General features: G+C 37.7%; 1 protein-coding gene across 1 annotated transcript in view; it reads right to left on the bottom strand.

Moving 5' to 3' along the window:
• CFAP54 (cilia and flagella associated protein 54) overlaps window positions 1-18959 on the bottom strand; it is a 378083-nt gene that overhangs the window by 127764 nt on the left and 231360 nt on the right. Inside the window, exons 46-51 of the mRNA XM_058425781.1 lie at window positions 15475-15580; window positions 12947-13094; window positions 11974-12131; window positions 11623-11802; window positions 11386-11512; window positions 1641-1796 (exon numbers count right to left, since the gene is read on the bottom strand). Coding sequence (XP_058281764.1) covers window positions 1641-1796; window positions 11386-11512; window positions 11623-11802; window positions 11974-12131; window positions 12947-13094; window positions 15475-15580 — 875 coding nt within the window. The remainder of the gene's footprint in view (window positions 1-1640; window positions 1797-11385; window positions 11513-11622; window positions 11803-11973; window positions 12132-12946; window positions 13095-15474; window positions 15581-18959) is intronic.

Below are 18959 nucleotides of genomic sequence, written 5' to 3'. Positions count from 1 at the left end.
TAAGCCAGGCACATAAAGACAAATATTGCATGATCTCACTTAACTGAAGAATCTTAAAAAGTCAGGGATGGTGGAGGAACAGGGAGATATTGGTCAAAGGGTACAAAGTTTCAGTTAAATGGGAAGAATAAGTTGTGGAGACCTACTGTACAACATGGTGACTATAATTAATAATAATTATAGATTTTAAATGCTTTCACCACAAAAAAATGATAAGTATGTGAAGTGATGGATATGCTAATTAGTTGATTTAATCATGCCACAAAATATACATGTATCAAAAAGTCACACTATACCCCATAAATATATACAATTGCTTTGTCAGTTAAAAATAAATTGAAAACACTTTTAAAATTTTAGAAAAATCACAAACCTAAGGAGAAAAAATAAATCCTAAAAAGTCAGCAAATGGCTGAAAACCCTCTATGATAATACAAATGCGCTGGCTCTCACAACTCCCAGCCCTCATGGTGAGCTGCAGCCTTCAAATATAGGCATTAGTAGGCTGGGCCGGTGGCTCATGCCTGCAATCCCAGCACTTTGGGAGGCCGAGGGCGGGGGATAGCTTGAGGTCAGGAGTTCAAGATCAGCCTAGCCAACATAGTGAAACCCCATCTCTACTAAAAACACAAAAATTAGCCAAGTGTGGTGGTGCACGCCTGTGGTCCCAGTTACTCAGTAGGCTGAGGAAGGAGAATTGCTTGAACCTGGGAGGCAAAGTTTGCAGTGAGCCAAGGTCATGCCACTGCACTCCAGCCTGGGCAACACAGCGAGACAACACCTCAAAAAAAAAAAAAAAAAAATGTAGGCACTAGCAGAGCACATGAGGATGGGAAAGGAAACTTCTATAATCATTATAGAAAGGATTCACAGCTTTCATGCAGCCTGTGGAAAGGGCACAGAGCTGGCCAGTGTTGAGCTCACATCTGGGCACTATCATTTAGTGGCTGTTGACTTTTGGAAAGTCACTTAACCAGACAGCACCTAATTTTCCTCATCAGGATTTGTCATGCCTACCTTGCAGAGCTATTTTAAGAATTAGCCCTATGAGATACATATTGAACATATTGAATACAGCACCTAGCATCTAGTAGATACTCAGTAAATGATAGCAATCATCCTTATTTTTTTCTCAGAGGTAAAATGCCCACAATAAAATTATATAAATGTATTAAGGAAATATGTGTTATATATGTTTTAAGTATAGGTGTGCTATATCTATTTAATTTCAATGAGGATGTATCTCTTATTTACAAAAATTAACCAAAATGTTTAGCTAAGTAATGAAACGATGCAGAAAAAATGTCTTCCAAGCACTATTTAAGTAATATTATTTATAGCTAAGAGGCTATGCTGCCATTTTTCAGTCAAACCTCAAACTTTGTATAAGAAGAATCAATTACAATTATAAAAGAAATGAAGCAGTAGTACTTTTTTCTTTCTAGACATAAACTTAAAATAAGCAGCGCTCTTTTACCTAAAACTGGATTTGGTGGAGGTACCGTTGTGTTAATCATCTCTAAGCCCTTTGTATGTTTGTAATTTTTATAGTCAGGGACCAGATTTTCAAGAATCCTGTTGTTGATATAAAAAAGAATTCCATACATTTTATCATAGTTCTGACCCCAGATGCATTTTACCTTTCTGAAAAAGGATTTCAGCTTCCACCTCATGTTCCTCCACTGCTGTTGTTCTACAGAGCTTCAGTGCCACATCAAACAGATGAAGAGCAGGTAACCACTTCGAGGGGTCCTTCCTTTTATTCTTGTAATATACTTGCTTGGCCACTGTATGTCCTAAAAGAAAAACAGTTGGGTGGGGAAGAACAATAAAATACACAGTGTTTATAACAAGCCTCCAAGTTACCAGACTGCTCTCATAGTAATGAAATCTATCAAGAACTTTGGTAGTTTTTACAGTTTTTAGCATCCAAGAAATGTTTTAAAGACATATAATACCCAATATTTCAATGAACTACAGTAATAAGCCTTTGAAATTTTTTCTTTGATACATTTCTAACATGTTTTCTTATTTTTTAAATGAAGGATAATCTCTCAAAACCCTTTCCTTCTAAAATTTCACAATGCTCTACAGAACAACTTTCATGCTGCTAAAATGAGGTTGTTAATAGGGAAACACCTGGAAATTTTATGTTGTTCCCAATAAAATTTGCAAATATTAATAGGGAGTAATTTTCTTTCTATTAAGCATTATAGTGGTTACTTGCTTTGTGTGTTTTGTTTTGTTTTGTTTTGTTTTGTCATCTCCACTAGACAGCAAACCCATGATGGACAAGGGCTACATGCTATGCTTTTTATTAGGCCCCATCATTATTTAACATGTTTTTACTTTGAAAACCATTGTATGGAAGAGACATTAGACTTTATCTGTGTAACCCCAGAGCCAGACAGGCAGACATTTATTCAACAAACATTTTCTAAGTGCTTAGGTACTTGATAAAAACAAAAAAAGAAAATAATAAGAGCTAAGATTTATTAAATGTGTCCTACATGCCAGCCACCCTCTGAAGGACTTAAATGCATTACTCATATGATCCCTGCAACTCTGAGTGGGCACCATTATCAAGCTTATTTGACAGAGGACAAAGCAGTAGCTCAGTGAGGTTTCAGCAACTCACCCAAGGTTAGATGGCTAGTAAACAGAAGGGCCATAATTTGAACCTAGGCAGTCTGGCTCCAGGGCCCACACTCTGAACTACAACACTGCACTATCTCTTAAGAGGGAGGTCCTGAAGCCTGGTATTTTGTTTAATGGAGAATATAAATAGCCAGACAGGCAATCAAAATACTGCATGGCCAATTGTGTAGCAGAGAAAGCACGGGGCACTTTGCTAGCAGGCCCAGATTGGGGGAGGTTAGGGAAACCATCCCAGAGAACGTGGTTGTCTAGGCTAAAAGCAGATGAACACCTTCTCTTTGGTAATTTTAAAGAACAAAAACGTTGGCATAAAGAGGAGAATGCAAGTAGGGGAAATAATTAATTGATAGGATAATTGAACACACAATAAAGCAGTATAAACAGAAAGGCAGTGTAGGACTCTGATACAGATACTGAATTCTAGCTGAAGTGCTGGATCCTGGCCAGTCATTGGTACTACCATATCACTGAGGCTTTGAACAAGTCCCTACATGCCTCCAAGCCTTGAGCGTCCTCTGAAAAAATGATTGAAATATTGGGTATTACATGTCTTTAAAACATTTCTTGGCTACTAAATGCTAAAAAATAAAATGCAGCAGAACTACAAAATTGTGAGGTATCTTTAGGTTCTGAAATTTTCTAATTCCAAGTTGCTATGCCCTACAAAGGATATATTTTTTTAAACCTAGAACTTTTTGTAAACTTTTAATTCAGGCATGTGCTATGTGAATGGCAGGATGATGGACAGCCTCAATCTCTCTCTCTGTCTCTCTCTCTCTCTCTCTCTCTCATCCAGGAAGTTACTGAGTCCTTACTCTGAACCAGGCGGGATGGCAGCACACTGATGAGAATACGGAGATTACAAAGTGAATATGGAGAAGAAGAATATGGAGAGAAAAAGCCTTTGCTTCTGGGAGGCTCCCAGAAGAGTAAGGAGGCCAGGCATGGAACAGGAACAACAGCTGACACCCACAAAGCTCTTAAAACAAGTGAGGAGGTGCCCTTCTAAATAAATATGTTATGCATGCCACTCACGTCATCTCAGAGGCTAATGACATTGGCACTCACCCACATTTTATAGGAGAGGAAATGAAAACAAGGGAAGTTAAATGACTTGTTCAAGGGAATTGAATTAAATAAGAATTCTTTTTTAGAGCCCATACTCTAAACCTCAACAATTATCAACTGTGATTAGATCCCAGGCTAGAAGGGAAATAAAAGATACGCTAATTTGTTCAGCACAACCATATTTCAACATCTCCCATTTTTGTATATTTCACTTATTGTTTCAAATTATACCAAATATCAATATAAGACAAAAATAACAAATACTTCATGTCATCATGCCACATATATGTATATATAATATGTATTAGTACTATACAGTTTATATTATATATTAGTGCCATATGATATGATATATGATATGGTATGATATACAATATGATAATGGCACTAATATATAAAAATAATACTTGAATTGTCTTCTAGATTTTTGTTAAAATTAGAATTGTTACAGGATTATGAACTATTTTCTCTCCCTCCCTAACTAGATAATAAGCTTCTTGAGGGCAGAGATGAGGACTGGCTTCCTAGTATGTCCCCACTTCCCAGCACCATTCTTGCATATAAGTGGCCCTCAATGAATGTTTGCTGATTGAATAAACATAAGAAATGTAAGTAACTTTCATTCACTCCTATCACAGAATCAGTAATCTACTTTTTCATGTAACAAGGAAGCTCAAGCTTCAGTCATTAATTAAAAAAAGATTTTAAATGACCATGATGTTCATTTTTGTCTTATAAAAATAATCTCTAAATGCCTTTTTCTATCAGAGACTTTCACATGAAAAAAAATTTTAAGTAGCCCATTTGTGTGACACAATCTATACTATAAAGGAAAATTATCAAGAAAGCATCAAGTCACAGCTGATTTTATGCTTTATAATATTTAAGTGCTCCTTTTTCCAGTAAACATCAACTCTGTGAAAAAGACGTTGTAAAACTGATGTTGTTTTGACAGAAAAGCTGCTTTGGGTTTTGTTTTTTAAGTCTGTGTTTAATATAATACACCAGGAAGCAAGCTGTTCAGCCTTAAGTGACTCTAAAACACAGCAACAGTATTGTCATTGAGTGTTGACACATCCTCAAGATTAGTAAGTCAGAAAAGTACAGAATATATTTGATTTAACACAATCTGTACAATTTAACACAATCTGTATTTTAAGCTCCTGTAGAAATCAAATGTCCTGATAATTGAAGAAACTGTAGACTGAAAATAGAGAAAAATAGCTCTCATGAGATCAACAAGCTGGAAGGAATTCAAGAGGCCAATTAAGTCAGCCTAACTTTATAAAGGAGGAAACTTAATACAAAGGGGAAGTAATTTATGTCAAGTAATAAAATTCATATGTGATGATGATCATCAACATATAACAATGATCAATAATAATAACAAGAGGGAGGAACAGAAGGGGGATGGGAGATTCTGCACAGACGATAGCTTGGGCATGCCCTTGCTGCCCTCCCTTTCCCAATCTAATCCAATGATCAGCTTCTCCAGAGCTGCTGCTGCTGCTGCTGCAGGAGGCAGGTGGGTCCTAGAAGGTGAAGGGTAAGAACAGACAGAGCTGATACAGGATCTTCTGCACTCTGGGATGGACAAGAGCCTGGGAATCACGGGCAGGCAGCCTTGGATCAAAGATCAGGGACAGCATCCAAAAAGAGCTTGGAACAAAGTCTCTAGCTTCAAAGAGTGACAGCTCTGGCAGGCTGCCTTCTTGATTTTCCAGGACCTGTGAGGGGCTTGAAGGTGGCCTGAGTCCTCTCCACTCCTGAAACTAAAGAGTACTGGCCTTTGCTGCTTCTCCTGGTGCTTCACAGGGAATTGAACTTTTGAAGTCTGGTATAGAGCCAACCCATATAGGCAGAACTAGCTATTCTTAACCACCACTTGCAGCATGGCCACTACTGAAATTAATCCAAAGCTAGACATGACCCACAATAAACAGACAAAGTAAAATAGCCTGGCAAAAAAGATCCAGCAGCTGACAAGAGGAAGAATAAATATAACCCCCAGAAAAGGTGGCAGTAGTAAAATAAAACTGATTAAAATTCAGATGACAAATCAAAAAAGAGCATGTATAGAGATAGAAAGTTTTCAGATAATTTTGAGAAGATGGTCAATGCTGAAACTTGAATTAATAATCAGAAAGATCAAGTGGAAGTAAAAGTAGTTCAAGTTATAGATGATAAAAATAAATGGAAGTTATAAAGGAAAACATAATAGACTTAGAAGACAGATCAAGACTTGACATATAAATAATAATAGTCAACACTCAATAGTGCTTACTATGGCCCAGGCACTGGTCTAGGCATTTAACATCTTCTTAACAATCCTATCAAGTAAGTGCCATTATTATCCCCTGAAGGTTTGTGCCCCTTTAAAATTCATATGTTGAAATGTAACCCCCACATGATGCTATTAGAGGTAGAGACTTTGGGAGGTGATTAGGTCATGAGGGCTCTGCCCTCCTGCATGAGATTACTGTTCTTGTAAAAGACAAGAAGACAGACTTCTCCTCATAAAAGACAAACTTGAGAAAGCCCGTCTGCCCCTTCCACCATGTACGGACACATAGAAGGTGCCATCTGTAAAGCAGAGCCATCCCTCACCAGACACCAAATCTACCACTCCATTATTCTCTTGGACTTCCCAAACTCCAGAGCTGTGAACAATAGGTTTCCGCTGTTTACAAATTACTCAGTCTAAGGTATTTTGTTACAGCAGTCAAACAGACTACTGTAAAAACTCCCATTTTTGAGATGAGGAAATTAAGGCACAAAGAAGTTAAATCACATGCTTAAGATTTGAACCTAGGCCAGATGGCTCTCGATGTAATAGTAACTGAAGAAGAAGAAAGAACAGAGAGTGACTAGGCAATAATTAAGCAAGAAGAAATTTTCTGACAGCTGGAAAGAGACTTATCTGCAGATTGAAAGTGCTCACTGATTTCTAGGCAGAGAAAGAAAAGGCATATACCCAGACACATGCTGGTAAAATTCCTGAGCTACAGAGACAAAAGAGAAAATCCTGTAAGTTTTCAGAAAGAAAGAACAAATTTCTTACCAAAAGAAAATGAAAATTAAACTGACACTGCAGTTCTCATTTGAGACACTCAAAGCTAGACATGATGGAATAATCTCTAACAAACCCTGAGAAAAAACAGCCACACCCAAAGATTCTGGTACTGAGTTGGGAGCACATCATTCACCTGTCAGAGTGCAAGAACGGTATTTGCGGAGAACACGGAATCAGAATATAATCTGAGGAAAACACTTAAAAAGAAAGAGAAAAGGATTCAATCAACAACCTATGAAGCAGAACAGAGACTGAAGGACTCTGAAGGCTTTGAAGATGAACGAAAATAAGGAGGGAGGAAGAACAGCAGCACTTTCTCAGTGGTACCATGACTAGGATTAAATATTAGAAATTAGAAATAGAGTTTCTTTAAAAAGGAAAGAACTAGTTCAAAGGAAAAGCATCAGGATACTTTGCTTAAAAAGTACTAAATTATCTCAGTAAAATCTGGGAGCTAGAGACAGTAGGAGAGAAGGAGCAAAACTTCTAGATATCTCTAGATGGTGAGTTTATTTCTTAAACTTTTAAAGTAGGAAGGTAAAATTCATCTACAGTCTCATCTAATTGGGGATGACCTATGAGGGAAACATAAATTCATCTAAAGTCCCATCTAACTGGGGGTGGCCTATGAGGGAAACAGGTAAGAGCCTCTTGGTGAGAGGAAAGTTGGATCTGGGTATTACATTAGGGAACCACATGTCTGAGTCTGCAGACTGGGAAAGGAAAAGTACAATGAAAGTCTAAAATAACAGAAAAAAAGGTCATAAAAACAACTTGATCAAACTGACAAAGATAAAGAAACTAAAGTAAAATAAGTAGTAAAGATAAAGTAAGATGTAAGAAATAACAACTGTACTACCATTGAGTGCATGACTGTTGTGTGCCAGGCACTGTTTAATACTATATATATTTGATTTCATTTCATTATTTAAAATACATAGGGCAAATAGCCTACCTCTATTTTTCAGATAAGACATGAAGTCTAAGAGCTTGGATAACTTCCAAGATCAGACAACTAAGAAATAGTAATGCCAAGATTCAGGCCTAGGTCCTCCAGATCCCAAATCTTCATCTAACCAGCTTGCTCTGCAGTTTCCTATTTCTAATAACCTGTGTGTTAGTCTTTCTTCCACAGCACTGTCCACTAGTTTTTCTTCAAATATTTGAAAACAAGCTAACATTTACTGAGCACATACTATCTGCTGGAAATGGTACTTGGTGCTAAATGCTTAATTTTCATTAGCTTTGTACCTTGACCAAAACATATTTCTTGAACAATTTTTTTGTTACAAAAGTTATATGTGTTCACTGTAGTTCATTATAGCAGATTAAAGGAGAGAGAGAAGCAAAAAGAAGACAATAAACATCATCCATAATCACAGCTGCCAAGGGAGTCCCTATTTTCCAATGATATTTTGATGTATACAATGAACATTTTGTAATGTTGTGTTATATATGTTCCAATGTAGTGTGAACACCTTTCCATTGTATAAAAATTATTCTGCAACATTATTATTAGTGGTTGTATAGTAGTCTAATGGATGAATGAAATCTGAAAGCACCATTATTGATTGCTTGATTTCAGGCACTGTGCTAGGTGCCCAGGATATCAGAGGAACAAAACAAAATTGTTGCCTTAAGAAGCTTATGTCATAATGGAGGCTTCAAACAAGCAAGTAAATTGTCCTTAACAACCAACATGGTGAGCGTTACAATAAGAATAATCAATTAGAAGCGCGGTGAGGCACATCACCCAGTCTTGGGGTTCAGGAAAAGCTTCCTGGAAGAAGTGATGCTTAACTGAGATCTGAAGGATGGACAGAGTTTAAGGAAATGTATTTGCATGTGTGGCAGCCAGTGGGTAGTGGGGAGGAGAGGGAAGAGAATGATATGGTAGGAATGGGATTTCAGGGGAAGATTATTCCTAATGGAGAAAATCGCATGTGAAAAGGTGTAAAGCATGCAGCACCACATGCAACACGTGCAGTCACGGTGATTCAGTGTGACCAGAGGGTTGGGTGGGAAGGGGCACAGGTCAGCTTGGACCACATCATAAGAAGCCTTTTAAGCCAGAACAAATAGAGATCGTTTACTTAAAGGATAGACTAGGGAAATAGAAAGGTAATTATGGATAGCAAACCAGAGAGGGAGATGGAAAATTGGGAGAATGCAGCACCTGAGAATCCAGAGAGCAGAGTTTCAGGAAGTTGTGATTGGTGTCAGCAATGTCAAATGCTTTGGAGGGTCTGAAAACTACATGTTGGAATTATAGATTAAGTCCTTGGTGACCAACTCAAGAGTGATTTCTCTGGTCCAAATCCAGAATGAAGTGAGGTGAGGGGTGAATGAGAGGGGGGGAAAGAAGAGGAAGAGAGCAGACTCTACCCTTAAGGAGTCTGGCTGGAAGGATGTTTTGTGAGAATGACAGAGGCTTACACTAGGTTTGTTATTGTTTTTTGTTTGTTTGTTTAGTCTGGTTTTTTACTGGTGGATATTTGAAAATATTTACAAACTGAAGGAAGGAGGGAAAAGGATGTGTTGAGTAAGGAAGGTAGAAAATATGTGAGAGAGGGGTAAAAGTGCCAAAGCAAGGTCCCCGGGAAGAACAGAGCCAACTAGGAGCTACAGCAAGGCCAAAAGGCTCAGCAGCATTGATAAAGGGACAGGCTCCTCCCCTGAGAAAAGAGAGAGGCAGAAGGAGGCTGGAGTCAACCATGCTTGCAAAGCAGAGTTAGGCTGATACACGGTTTTCCCACTGCAGGGAAACTATACCATCCACCTGGGATTGAAAATACCATTATCAGCCAGTCCACTAGTTAAGGCACTAACTAGAGTATTGTGAAGGAACATAAGATGCTGTCCCTTCAAGGGACCTTGAGTCATAAAAATATGAAGACTTTTGACAATTCCTATATTTGTAAGATACAAGTTTATTTCTTAAACTTTTACAAACGAGTTATCAGAGCTTCCAAAAAAAATGAATATCACCTTCATTAACACTTTTATTTAAGCTATTTTTATTGACAAATGGGATCTAATTAAACTAAAGAGCTTCCGCACAGCAAAAGAAACTATCATCAGAATGAACAGACAACCTATAGAACGGGAGAAAATCTTTGCAATCTACCCATCTGACAAAGGTCTAATATTCAGAGTATACAAAGAACTCAAACAAATTTACAAGAAAAAAAAACATTAAAAAATAGGCAAAGGACATAAACAGACATTTCTCAAAAGACATGCATGCAGCCAGCAAACATGAAAAAAAGCTCAACATCACTGATCATTAGAGAAATCCAAATCAAAACCACAATGAGATACTATCTCACACCAGTCAGAATGGCTATTATTAAAAAGTCAAAAAACAACAGATGCTGGCAAGGTTGCAGAGAAAAAGGAACGCTTTTACACTGTTGGTGGGAGTGTAAATTAGTTCAACCACTGTAGAGACAGTGTGGTGATTCCTCAAAGACTAGGGGCAGAAATACCATTTGACCCAGCAATCTAATTATTAGGTAATACCCAAAGGAATATAAATCACTCTATTCTAAAGATACATGCAAGCATATGTTCACTACCGCACTATTCACAATAGAGAAGACATGGAATCAACTTAAATGCCCATCAATGATAGACTGGATAAAGAAAATTTGGTACATATACACCATGGAATATTATGCAGCCATAAAAAGGAACAAGATCATGTCCTATGGATGGAGTTGGAAGCCATTATCCTCAGCAAACTAACGCAAGAACAGAAAACCAAACACTGCATGTTCTCACTTATAAGTGGGAGCTGAATGATGAGAACGCATGGACACGTCGAGGGGGAATGACACACACCAGGACCTACTGGGGGTAGAGCGAGGGAGAGCATCAGGAAGAATGGCCAATGAACAATGAATGCTGGGCTTAATACCTAGGTGATAGGATGATCTGTGCAGGAAACCATCATGGCACACATTTACCTATATAACAAACCTGCACATCCTGCACATGTACCCCTGAACTTAAAATAAATGTTGAAGAAAGAAAACAAATAATAAAAAATTAACTATTTTTTTGTTCACAGGCATTAAATTAGCATTTTTAAAGGTATAAGTACTTCATAGCATCAGTTATAAAATACATACTGCATTTAACACATTCCTTTCCAAAATCGTCTTTAACAGTTAGTTATAATTTAAATATGCTAGACAACAGATTATTTAAGAAATGTATTTTGTGTTTGTAGGATTTTTTTCAGTAAAATTACTGAATTGCACGGTAATTTTGAAGTAAATTATGTGGGCATAATTTTAATCCAAAAGACTGATGACCTGGATAAAGTGCAATAGTCTAGACCAAGCAGTTATGCATGTTATATTATGGTAATCAACCACGTACTTTATTCATATATAAAGACTATCTATACATCAGACAGTGTGGCATATGATAAGTGATCAAAAACTATTGGTTAAATAAATGGAGCCTGAGTATTCATAAATATTGCCTCTTTTAAATGCACTCATATGATAGCCTGCCTAAAAATAACTTAAACATTTTTATCAGTTATTCTAGTGCAATATAAGTTTAAATGTTCTTACCAATTCTCATTTTTATTTTGGCCAATAACATGACATGAGGAAGATAGATATTTTTCAAAGGCTGTAATGGATTTGCATATTTAGTGTTTGATGAATGAAATTCAATTGTTTCTCCAAAAGTTAGCATCTATTTAAAAAAACAAACATTGTAATGAGCAATTAGTTGACGTGGTTTGGAATAGGAGGAAAGAGAGAAAAGTAAGTTTCTATGTCTTGCAGACACAAAAGCATTCTCACCTGTTCAGTTAGAATGCTATGCGCCCAAGTCAACAAATTTAATTTTCCTGTTTTTGAAAAGGGAGATTCCTTGAATTTCTCAGCTTTGGTTAAGTCATCCAGCAAAACTAGGCTTCTTGCCAGAGTTAGCCGTGATTGAGGAGAAATAAATTCATTTCCTTCCAGCAAATGTATTATATCCTATTAAAATAAAATTATTCATTTTGATAGTACTGTTTCCAATTCACTGAAACAAGAGCTGGCCATGTTAATTGTTATGCATTCAGTACCTAGTGGAATTTGAAATTCTCTCCTTTTGTTCTAACTGGAATCCCTCCCCGACTATAAATATGAACAAAGTTTCCTTTCTACCTGAAGTTTTATTATGATGTCTGCCTTTAAATGCTTTTCTTGTAGGCCAAGAATTACAGCTTGTGTCAAGAATTCAGCCTGCAGTTCCGTGTCGCCTGCACTTTTTGCCTCCATACACACTTCATTGATGAGGCTCAGGCAATCTGTCATATCATCCTCTAAAATAAACAAATGTGGTTATTTAAAATGCATTGAGAAAGTAAGAAGTTATACATGTGTAATAGCCCCAATTTTCATCACAGAAATATTGCATAATATCAAAGAACAGGGGAGTATATTAAGATGGAAAACAGACTCTACATGAAACATGGAAAATAAATGTGTTGTAATTTGGGGGAAAGTACTTTAGGACTTTCCAGTGCTGCAAAAATGATGATATTGCATGAGATAATTTAATTTGGAAGATGGATAGAAATGAGTGAATAGATAGGTATACAAATAGATAATGATTAATCACTGCAAGAACTAACATTTACATGTGCCAAGCTGTGATCTAAGAACAGTATAAATTTAACCCATTTAATTCTGACAATAATCCTGTAAAGTAGGTACAATTGTCTCCATTTTACAGGGTAGGAAACTGAGGAAGGGGGATTTAAGAGACTTGGCCAAGAAAGGCTTGGCAAGGAAGTGGTGGATCCAATATTAGAACCCAAGTGGGTTGGCTCCAGTAATCTGTGCTCTTCACTCCTACACTTAGTTGCCTTCCCAGATGACAAGAAGACCTGGGCATTCGTATTTTGAAATTGCTTTACCTGTTTTGCATACATTAGTAAGATATATGCCACTTTCAATGATACAAAGGGCTATTAAAAATATTCTTATATATTAATAACCTGAATTTTTAACTCTATAAGCAGATCAAGCTAGAAAGTTATAAAACATTAACATAATAAAATATATCCCAATAAACCCCTCTTCACCTATGTAAAATTAATTTTTATGAAAACATTGATTAAGCAAATGTTTGTACCTTTCACAATTCCAATGCCATGAATCTGTGCAACAAACGCAGTCACCAATGCTAAGCGGCACCTCAACCACAGATGAATGTTGAAATATTCTCGGGCATTTAGGGAAATAGGATCTAAAAACTCATTGTCATCTTTATTTTCAGTGGCCTAAACAATATTAAACTGATGGTTATCTTTCCATTTAATAATGTCAAGTTTCTAGCCTAAGACTAAATGTAATGTAAGTTTAAAAGGCATCTGGTATCATTCCACAGTATCACAATTTTAAATTTAGAAATGATTCTTGCACATTCTATAAAATATAAAAAATATTCAGAATAAAATCACCCACAATCCAACAATCTTCTATTAATATTTTAGCATACTGCTTTTCAGCTTTCCTTTTCTCTCTGTACTCATTGTTGAAAAATAGTTTTGCAGTGTGAATTTCTCACTGCAAATTATATTATCAGCAGTTTCTATGTCATTAAAAGTTTTTGTAGATGTCATTTTAAGGGCTAAAAAATAAATAATATTCACTAATATCCATTTAGTTATTATGTGTCAGGTACTGTGCTACATGCTTTGTATATATTATCTCATTTAATCCTCCTAACAGCCAAAGAGGTATTATAATCATTTCCATTTTACAGCTGGGAGAACTGAGACCTAGGAAGGTTAACTGTCTTGCCTAAATACTGTCATATTTTGACGGAGGGGGGATTCCAACCTATGTCTTCCTGCCTTCAGAGTCCACAGTCTTAATCCACTGTGTCGTGCTGCTGTATGCTGCTCATATTCCAAACAGGTATTATAATTAATTTGCCACCCTCAATATTACACTTTACAAAGAGGTGACAAATGTCCAGAGCTACTGAGAGCTAGGAGAGATGTGCAAAGAAAGCTTTTTCTGGGGGAGTGGAGTCCATCGTAGACACTAGGAACTTTAAAATCATTTAGAACAACTGCCATTTGTTCTAAGTATTTCCTGCTATGCATCTCTGACAGCCCCTCATGTCCAACCAATCAGCAACATGTGCTAGCCAGGAGTAGCTAATGGGGCCTAAAGAGGCTCAAATCCAGGTGGGTAGTACAGGAAGAGTAGGGCAAGTTGTTCCCCGGAAACAAGGGTAAGCAGTCAACAGGCCTGGCACAGTGGCTCACAGCTGTAATCTCAGCACTTTGGGAGGCCAAGGCAGGTGAATAACCTGAGGTCAGGAGTTCGAGACCAGCCTGACCAATATGGTGAAACTCTCTACTAAAAATACAAAAATTAGACAGGCATGGTGGGAGACACCTCTAGTCCCAACTACTCAGGAGGCTGAGTCAGGAGAATTGCTTGAACCCAGGAGGTGGAGGTTGCAGTAAGCCGACATTGTGCCACTGCATTCCAGTGGGCGACAGAGTGAGACTCCATCTCAAAAAAAAAAAAAAAAAAAACCCAAGAATAAGCAGTCGACAGAGGCCCACAGGGAGGATAGTGATTCGAATGGGCACAAGAAGTACTCAGAGAGTCTAGTATGTAGATTAGCAATACAGAAAAAAATGTCCATCAGTATAACTTAATCACTCAATGCTCAGATTTCCTGTGACTAATGAAAAGATAGGTCACATTAATCTCAGTCAGGGTTTCTCAACCTCAACACTACTGACCTACTTAGGGTCAGATAACTGCTGTGGAGGGCTGTCCTGTAGAATAAAGGAAGTTTAGCAACTTCCCTGGCCTCTACCTAGTAGATGCCAGTAGCACCCCCCTCCACCCAGTTGTGACAACCTAAAATATCTCCAGACATTGCCAAATTTTCCCCGGGAGGCAAAATCACCCCCAATTGACAATCATTATTCTAAGTCAATTTTTAGAGTTAGATTGCTTTTTAGCATTTTTATTGCTTTCAATATAGTAAGAAATGAGTCTCTATTAAGGACAATTAGTTTTGCTAATTTGTAATGATGCTAGATATTAGCGATTTTATTAGTAATACTTGAAATAATGAGCAAGGGTTCTAGATGATGAATCTTTATATTTCAGTCCTAAACAATCCTGTATTGTTAAATTACTTGGTCTTATCAAAGCCTAATCAGAGAATATGTGACATCAGTTGTCAGATTTGAGAGCTTGAATGGAAGATTCTAACTATGAGGAATCCAAAGCAGGAAGCAGCACAGGTATCTGACTGGCAATGCTAAGGCAATAGTTCAAAAGTGGAATGAGGAACAAGCCTTGGGAAACAACTTTATTTGCTAGGTAGATCAAAGCTAGATTAATATAACGGTACATCTGGGACTTTGGATGGGATTTTAGTAATTATTATATCCCAATTCCATCAGTTCACAAATGAGATTACCAATTTTGTTTTAAATTAAGAGATTTGTCCAAAGTATACCAATAAATAAATAGCATTAATAGGACCTAAATCTTTTTACTCCAAATTCATTGTTTTTTTCTACTTTACTCCTCTGCTTCATCTAAATAATTAGACAATTTCCTAGCATGCCAATAGTTCTTATATGATAAGTATTGTAAGAACAGACATTAAGTCATACTTACAGAAGTTCCTGGAGAGACAGGATTCTCTGTGTCATCCTGTACTACCTTCTTTTTAAAAAGTTTTGAATCCTGGAGAAGTTTAAGTGTAGAAAATACTATTGCAGCACTAAAATAGAGAATATATTTTAAATGTCATCAGTATTATATTTGTGGCATCTGTATGTTATTTCCTAAATCACTTTCTCCAAAAAACATTCTCACACCCCCGCCAACAACCCCCGAAACTGTTAGGTGCCATTTCTGCAGGCCCTAATAGTATCCTGGTCTTAACCACACACTAGTACTTGTCATGTTTCATTGCCTGAGTATTGCTTCACAGCTAATTTGTCTTATTCCCTATTGAAATTGAGCATCTACCATAGTGACTGAGACATAATAGAAACTAAAAAATATTTTTAAATGAAAATGAGTGAATAGAAGAATAAAGGAGTGACATTTCCAAGATCTAAAACAAAATGTATTGGCAATCTCATTTTAATAAAATGAGTATATATGTATTTTATGTACATCAGAATGTGATTCTCCAGCTTTCTGAGGTCATGGAACTGTGTTACCTAATGCTATTACACTTAGAAATTCAAGTTAAATTATTGTTTAATCTCTGTCTAGCAGTGCCAGAAAGGAAATGTACTCTGTCAAGAAAATGGAGGCCAGGAGTTAGGAATTCTTTACTTCCTGTTGCTCCATACATAAATTTGTCTGTATTTTAAGCCATTATATCCTCCTCCCCTGTAGAATAGTAAATTTATCATTGACATCACACTTCTTGAAAATATTTTAACAATATATATTAAGAGCTATCTTCTTTTGAAAATGTATTCCAAAACAAAATTCAAAATACAGAACAATCTGTATGCCTGAAGATGTTCATCACACACATTAAAAACAAAAACTGGATGAAGGCCGAAATATATCCATCCAATTTCCCCACTTAACAGCTCCACTTGAATAGTTAATCGACAGTCACATTTAACAGGTGTTATGAGTTGAATTTTGTCTCCCCAAAAGGTATGCTGAGGTCCTAACCCCCTGTACCTCAAAATGTGACCTTACTTGGAAATAAGTTCATTACAGAAGCAACCAAGTTAAAATGAGGACATTAGGCTGGGTCCTAATCCAATACGACTGGTGTTTCTGTAAAAAGGGAGATTTGGGCCGGGTGCATTGGCTCACGCCTGTAATCCCAGCACTTTGGGAGGCTGAGGAGGGTGGATCACGAGGTCAGAAGATCGAGGCCATCCTGGCTAACACGGTGAAACCCGGTCTCTATTAAAAATACAAAAAATTAGCCAGGCGTGGTGGCACGTGGCTGTAGTCCTAGCTACTTGGGAGGCTGAGGCAGGAGAATCACTTGAAACCAGGAGGCGGAGGTTGCAGTGAGCTGAGATCGCGCCATTGCACTCCAGCCCGGCGACAGAGTGAGACTCCGTCTCAAAAACAAAAAAGAGAGAGAGATTTAGACATAGACGTGCATGGAGGGAAGGTTATGTGAGGACACACAGGGAGAAGACGGCCATGCAACAGGACTGATGCACCTACAAGCCGAGGAACGCCAAGGACTGCCGGCAAATGCCAGAAGCCGGAAGAGGCAAAGAAGGATTCTCCCCTAGAGCCATCAGAGCAGGTGTGGCCCCATCGACATCTTGATTTCAGAAGTCTTGCCTCTAGGACTGTTAGGCAATAAAATTCCTTGCTTTCAGCCACCCAGTTTTTGGTACTTTGCTACAACAGTCTTAGGAGACCAGTAACAGCAAGTTAAAAGCAGACCGCCTCGCTTCATCTCCTCCACCCAAACCCACTCCTTATCCGTGTCCTCCATCCCACACGCAGAACCCAGAAGTTGTCATGGCTTCCCCTCTGTGAGTCGCACTTTATGTTCAATCCATCAACAGGCTTCGCCTTCCAAATAGGGCTCCTCATCTCCTCCACTGCTAACGCCTTCGTCCAAGTCACGATCATCTCCAGGCTGGATGACCACAGTAGCTTCCTAACCAGTTTCCTGCCGTGACTCTTGCCCTTGCAGTCTTGGCCTCCAAACAGCAGCCACAGTGATGTCTTCAAGCTGTAAATCAGATTTACACGTTCCAGGGCCCTCCCCCATCCCCAGCCTGCCGTCCGTGCTCCCTCCTCCTTTGGATCCGTTACTGAGATTCTGATGCAGTGTATGTTCAGCTTCATCAGTGCCCATGGATCCTACAAGAAGGCGCCCAGAATGGGTACATATGCTCAGTGTTTAAATTACATTTCTATATCGGTCTATTGAGCTATATTTTTGGTCAATATATCTCATGCCTGTAATCCCAGCACTTTGGGAGGCCGAGGTAGGCATATCACGAGGTCAGGAGTTCAAGACCAGCCTGGCCAACATGGTGAAATGCCGTCTCTACTAAAAATACAAAAATTAGCTGGGTATGGTGGCAGGCACCTGTAATCCCAGCTTCTCAGGAGGCTGAGGCAGGAGAATGGTTTGAACCCAGGAGGCAGAGGTTGCAATGAGCCAAGATTGCGCCACTGCACTCCAGCCTGGGTGACAGGGCAAGACTCTGTCTATATATATATATATATATATGCATACATATATATATATACACATACATATATATACATACATATATATACATACATATATATACATACATATATATAAAATATCTATTAAAAACTGAAAATATTGTGCTAACATTGGCCACAGAAATTGTCTCCTTTTTTTCCCCACAATCTTTTAAAAAAAAAAAAAGATAATAACTGGTTACCAAGTGTTTGCCACCTGACAGATACTATATTAAGCACTTTCTGTGAATAAATTCATTCACTCCCCACCACAAGTCTACAAGGTATATAGATACAAGTTGAGCATCCCATATCCAAAAATCCAAAATTCTTCAAAATCTAAAGCTTTTTGAGTGCTGACATGACACTCAAAAGAGATGCTTGTGGGGGCATTTCAGATTTCAAATTTTCAGATTTGGGATGCTCAACTAGAATAATGCAAATATTCCAAAATCCCCCCAAAAATCTGAAATCTGAAACACTTCTTGCCTCAGGCATTTCGGATATGGGATATTCAGCGTGTACTATTATCATCTCTATTTTCCAGATTAGAAAATGAAGACACAGAAATGTTAAATAACTTGATCCAAGTCACACAGCTAGAAAGAGAAGCCAGGTTCAAAACTCAGGCAATCAGCCCCTGAGCCTGCACTCTTATCTGTTGTTCTATGACACCATCTCTGTCTTTTCACAGTTTCTAACGAGTTTGGTTTTGCTGAATTTTTGCTATCCATATAGTGTTAGTATCATATTTATGGCTGTTATATAGTCACTGTTGACTGTACCTTTCATCAATATCAATGGTACTCTTGGTGCAGTTCAATGCCTTTTGCCTTGCATCCTACTTAGCATAATATTGATATTGCCATCTTTGTTTCTTTACCTTTTCTTAGTATCTTTGATAACTGAAAATCCTTTTAGTTTTAAAGATGTCT

This window comes from Hylobates moloch, unplaced genomic scaffold (assembly GCF_009828535.3).
Source record: "Hylobates moloch isolate HMO894 unplaced genomic scaffold, HMol_V3 SCAFFOLD_12, whole genome shotgun sequence".
In the NCBI taxonomy this organism is placed as follows: Eukaryota; Metazoa; Chordata; class Mammalia; order Primates; family Hylobatidae; genus Hylobates; species Hylobates moloch.
This window is presented reverse-complemented; position numbering and strand designations above follow the sequence as displayed.